At 45.3% G+C, this 5389-nt stretch overlaps 1 protein-coding gene across 1 annotated transcript in view; it reads left to right on the top strand.

Annotated features, from left to right (window-relative positions):
• Positions 1 to 256: 256 nt before the first annotated feature.
• Positions 257 to 5389, top strand: part of inpp5kb (inositol polyphosphate-5-phosphatase Kb) — a 34973-nt gene continuing 29840 nt past the window's right edge. Inside the window, exons 1-4 of the mRNA XM_064971063.1 lie at positions 257 to 507; positions 1734 to 1838; positions 2048 to 2156; positions 4079 to 4195. Coding sequence (XP_064827135.1) covers positions 257 to 507; positions 1734 to 1838; positions 2048 to 2156; positions 4079 to 4195 — 582 coding nt within the window. The remainder of the gene's footprint in view (positions 508 to 1733; positions 1839 to 2047; positions 2157 to 4078; positions 4196 to 5389) is intronic.

The following is a 5389-nucleotide window of genomic DNA, read 5'->3' as shown; positions in this document are numbered from 1 at the left end:
TTTAGCAAGAAGCTGACGGTCTAAAAGCTGGAGACCTCAGTAAGGTAGCTGCCCCTGGACCATCAGTCATAGAAGAGGACAGAATCTGAGTAGTTTGTCAGAGCTGATCATCCCGGAGGACGTTTCTCTTCCCTTCTTTCTCTTGTTCTCCAGACTGTATCTCTCCATCTCACCAACCGATCTCTCTCTGCCCTGCTATCACTCAGAGAGAGAAACACACTTACAGTCAGATCTTGCTATGTCTATGTCAATGAAAATGGCGATGGATGCACTGTGTGTGTCTGACGGTGTTGGGTCGGGGGTCGGGAGTCGTGTGAGGTCCGACAGCACCTCCAGCACGGCGTCCCAAGGGTCAAAGGGTAGACTGCTGCTCCGACAGCGCCTGTCCCAGCTGCTGACCTGTGTAGAGGACCTGAGTTCTGATGATGAGGCTAACGAGGAACTGTCCCGCACTCTGGATGAAGCCTTTCAGCTCTGTGGACGCATCAGCCCCCGAGACACCTTCAGGTGCACACACACGTACAAACACCCAGAGAGAGAGAGATGCACACAGGGTTATTTTCAGGCCTGTTGGGACTCTGCCCAGTACCCCTGGTCCTAAGTCTCAAGGATGGGTTCTAAAGCTGGGTTCTAAGGTTGGGTTCTAAGGCTGGGTTCTAAGGCTGGGATTAAGGCTGGGATCTAAGGCTGGGTTCTAAGGTTGGGTTCTAAGCCTGCGTTCTAAAGCTGGGATCTAAAGCTGTGTTCTAAGACTGGGTTCTAAAGGCTGGGTTCTAAGGATGGTTTCTAAGGCTGCGTTCTAAAGCTGGGATCTAAGGATGTGTTCTAAAGCGGGGTTCTAAATCTGGGTTCTAAGGCTGGGTTCTAAGGCTGGGTTCTAAGGCTGGGATCTAAGGCTGGGTTCTAAGGCTGGGTTCTAAGCCTGCGTTCTAAAGCTGGGATCTAAGGATGGGTTCTAATACTGGGTTCTAAAGGCTGGGTTCTAAGGATGGTTTCTAGGAGGCTGGGTTCAAAGGCTTCTAAAAGGCTGGGATCTAAGGCTGGGATGGGTTCTAAGGCTGGGTTCTGGGTTCTAAAGCTGGGTTCTAAGGCTGGGTTCTAAAGGCTGGGTTTAAGGATAAGGCTGGGATCTAAGGCTGGGTTCTAAGGCTGGGGGATGGTTTCTAAGGCTGGGTTCTAAAGCTGGGATCTAAGGATGGGTTCTAAGGCTGGGTTCAAAGGCTGCATTCTAAAGCTGCGTTCTAAGGCTGGGATCTAAGGCTGGGTTCTAAGGCTGGGTTCAAAGGCTGCATTCTAAAGCTGCGTTCTAAGGCTGGGATCTAAGGCTGGGTTCTAAGGCTGGGTTCTAAGGATGGTTTCTAAGGCTGTGTTCTAAAGCTGGGATCTAAGGATGGGTTCTAAGGCTGGGTTCAAAGGCTGCATTCTAAAGCTGCGTTCTAAGGCTGGGATCTAAGGCTGGGTTCTAAAGCTGGGTTCTAAGGCTGGGTTCTAAGGATGGTTTCTAAGGCTGCGTTCTAAAGCTTGGATCTAAGGATTGGTTCTAAGGCTGGGTTCTAAGGCTGCATTCTAAAGCTGGGTTCTAAGGCTGGGTTCTAAGGATGGGTTCTAAGGCTACATTCTAAAGTTGGGTTCTAAGGCTGGGTTCTACGGCTGGGTTCTATGGCTACGTTCTAAAGCTGGAAATAAACAGTTTGTTGATATTTCTCTTTCTACTTTCTGCTTGTTTCTGACAGGCTGCACATGGTCACATGGAATGTGGCGACAGCAGAGCCTCCTGGTGATGTCATTTCCTTGCTGCAGCTGGACACACAGCCTGCCACAGACCTCTACGTGATTGGGTGAGATCATGTCTGCTGGATAGCTATTGGATGTTGAGTGTAAAATCTGTGTGTTTACTGTATGTAAGTCTATGTTTATTAAAGCGTGTGCGTGTGTGTGCGTGTTTTTTATGTGTGTGTGTGTGTGTGTGTGTGTGTGTGTGTGTGTGTGTGTGTGTGTGTGTGTGTGTGTGTGTGTGTGTGTGTGTGTGTGTGTGTGTGTGTGTCAGTCTTCAGGAGGTAAATGCAGCTCCTCTGAGGTTTCTGTCAGACCTGCTGGTAGAAGACTCTTGGAGCCACCTACTGATGAACACACTGGCCAGTAGAGGATACATCAAGGTAGTGTGTGTGTGTGTGTGTGTGTGTGTGTGTGTGTGTGTGCGTGCGTGAGTGCGTGTGTGTGTGTGTGTGTGTGTGTGTGTGTGTGTGTGTGTGTGTGTGTGTGTGTGTGTGTGTGTGTGTGTGTGTGTGTGTGAGCTGCACCAGTGAGTTGTGAGAAAACAATAGGAGGCTTGAGTAGGTTCTCATTGTGGTCCTGTTGCAGGTTGAGAAAACACACACAGGGCACTTTGTCTCTGTCTTGTATTTATGCAACTGGTCAGATCTGGGCCCTTTATCTCTGTCTGGTATTCATGTAACAGGTCAGATCAGGGCCCTTTATCTCTGTCTGGTATTCATGTAACAGATCAGATCTGGGCCCTTTATCTCTGTCTGGTATTTATGTAACAGGTCAGATCTGGGCCCTTTATCTCTGTCTGGTATTTATGTAACAGGTCAGATCAGGGCCCTTTATCTCTGTCTGGTATTTATGTAACAGGTCAGATCTGGGCCCTTTATCTCTGTCTGGTATTCATGTAACAGGTCAGGTCAGATCAAGGCCCTTTATCTCTGTCTGGTATTCATGTAACAGGTTGGATCAGGGCCCTTTATCTCTGTCTGGTATTCATGTAACAGGTTGGATCAGATCAAGGGCCCTTTATCTCTGTCTGGTATTTATGTAACAGGTTGGATCAGGGCCCTTTATCTCTGTCTGGTATTCATGTAACAGGTCAGATCAGGGCCCTTTATCTCTGTCTGGTATTTATGTAACAGGTTGGATCAGGGCCCTTTATCTCTGTCTGGTATTCATGTAACAGGTCAGATCAGGGCCCTTTATCTCTGTCTGGTATTCATGTAACAGGTCAGATCAGGGCCCTTTATCTCTGTCTGGTATTCATGTAACAGGTCAGATCAGGGCCCTTTATCTCTGTCTGGTATTTATGTAACAGGTCAGATCAGGGCCCTTTATCTCTGTCTGGTATTTATGTAACAGGTCAGATCAGGGCCCTTTATCTCTGTCTGGTATTCATGTAACAGGTCAGATCAGGGCCCTTTATCTCTGTCTGGTATTCATGTAACAGGTCAGATCAGGGCCCTTTATCTCTGTCTGGTATTCATGTAACAGGTCAGATCAGGGCCCTTTATCTCTGTCTGGTATTTATGTAACAGGTCAGATCAGGGCCCTTTGTCTCTGTCTGGTATTCATGTAACAGGTCAGATCAGGGCCCTTTATCTCTGTCTGGTATTTATGTAACAGGTCAGATCAGGGCCCTTTATCTCTGTCTGGTATTTATGTAACATGTCAGATCAGGGCCCTTTATCTCTGTCTGGTATTCATGTAACAGGTCAGATCAGGGCCCTTTATCTCTGTCTGGTATTCATGTAACAGGTCAGATCAGGGCCCTTTGTCTCTGTCTGGTATTTATGTAACAGGTCAGATCAGGGCCCTTTTCTCTGTCTGGTATTTATGTACAGTCAGATCTTCCCTCCCATCTCTGTCTGTTTATTTATGAACACTCTCTCCAGATTCCTTTTCCTGTCTGGTCTCTCGATCTCTTTATCTCTGTCTGTATTTATGTAACTGGACAGATCTTCACAAATCCCATCCAGTTGTTTACCTTTAGTGATCACTGTCTCCATTTTCTTTCTTCATTCCTTTCCCTCTCTCTCTCTCGTTCTCTCATCTTCTTTCTGTCCTCCCCTCTCTCCCTCCCCCTTCTCTCTCTTCCTCCCCCTCTTCCTCCCCCTCTCTCTCTTCCTCCCCCTTCTCTCTCTTCCTCCCCCTTCTCTCTCTGTCCCTCCCCCTTCTCTCTCTTCCTCCCCCTTCTCTCTCTCTCCCCCCACTTCTCTCTCTTCCTCCCCCTTCTCTCTCTTCCTCCCCCTTCTCTCTCTCTTCCTCACCCTTCTCTCTGTCTTCCATCCCGTTCTCCCCCCCCCACAAGGTCTCTTCAGTGAGACTGCAGGGGCTGTTGCTGTTGGTCTTCTCGAAGCAGGTTCATGTCCCCTTCATCAGAGATATCCAGACTACCTACACACGCACCGGCATCTTCGGGTACTGGGTATGGAGCTGATAATGTATTACCTCTATATAATGGGTATGGAGCTGATAGATGTATTACCTCTATATAATGGGTATGGAGCTGATAGATGTATTACCTCTATATAATGGGTATGGAGCTGATAGATGTATTACCTCTATATAATGGGTATGGAGCTGATAATATTACCTCTATATAATGGGTATGGAGCTGATATGATCTATATAATTAGCCTCTATATAATGGGTATGGAGCTGATAGATGTATTACCTCTATATAATGGGTATGGAGCTGATAGATGTATTACCTCTATATAATGGGTATGGAGCTGATATATGTATTAATAACTCTATATAATGGGTATGGAGCTGATAGATGCATTACCTCTATATAATGGGTATGGAGCTGATAGATGTATTACCTCTATATAATGGGTATGGAGCTGATAGATGTATTACCTCTATATAATGGGTATGGAGCTGATAGATGTATTACCTCTATATAATGGGTATGGAGCTGATAGATGTATTACCTCTATATAATGGGTATGGAGCTGATAGATGTATTACCTCTATATAATGGGTATGGAGCTGATAGATGTATATTACCTCTATATAATGGGTATGGAGCTGATAGATGTATTACCTCTATATAATGGGTATATGGAGCTGTATGGAGATGATAGATGTATTACCTCTATATAATGGGTATGGAGCTGATAGATGTATTACCTCTATATAATGGGTATGGAGCTGATAGATGTATTACCTCTATATAATGGGTATGGAGCTGATAGATGTATTACCTCTATATAATGGGTATGGAGCTGATAGATGTATTACCTCTATATAATGGGTATGGAGCTGATAGATGTATTACCTCTATATAATGGGTATGGAGCATTACCTCTATATAATGGGTATGGAGCTGATAGATGTATTACCTCTATATAATGGGTATGGAGCTGATAGATGTATTACCTCTATATAATGGGTATGGAGCTGATAGATGTATTACCTCTATATAATGGGTATGGAGCTGATAGATGTATTACCTCTATATAATGGGTATGGAGCTGATAGATGTATTACCTCTATATAATGGGTATGGAGCTGATAGATGTATTACCTCTATATAATGGGTATGGAGCTGATAGATGTATTACCTCTATATAATGGGTATGGAGCTGATAGATGTATTACCTCTATATAATGG

The sequence above is a fragment of the Oncorhynchus masou genome, chromosome 8, assembly GCF_036934945.1.
Source record: "Oncorhynchus masou masou isolate Uvic2021 chromosome 8, UVic_Omas_1.1, whole genome shotgun sequence".
Classification (NCBI taxonomy): domain Eukaryota; kingdom Metazoa; phylum Chordata; class Actinopteri; order Salmoniformes; family Salmonidae; genus Oncorhynchus; species Oncorhynchus masou.
The sequence above is the reverse complement of the archived record's forward strand: the minus strand, read 5'-3'. Positions and strand labels throughout refer to the sequence as shown.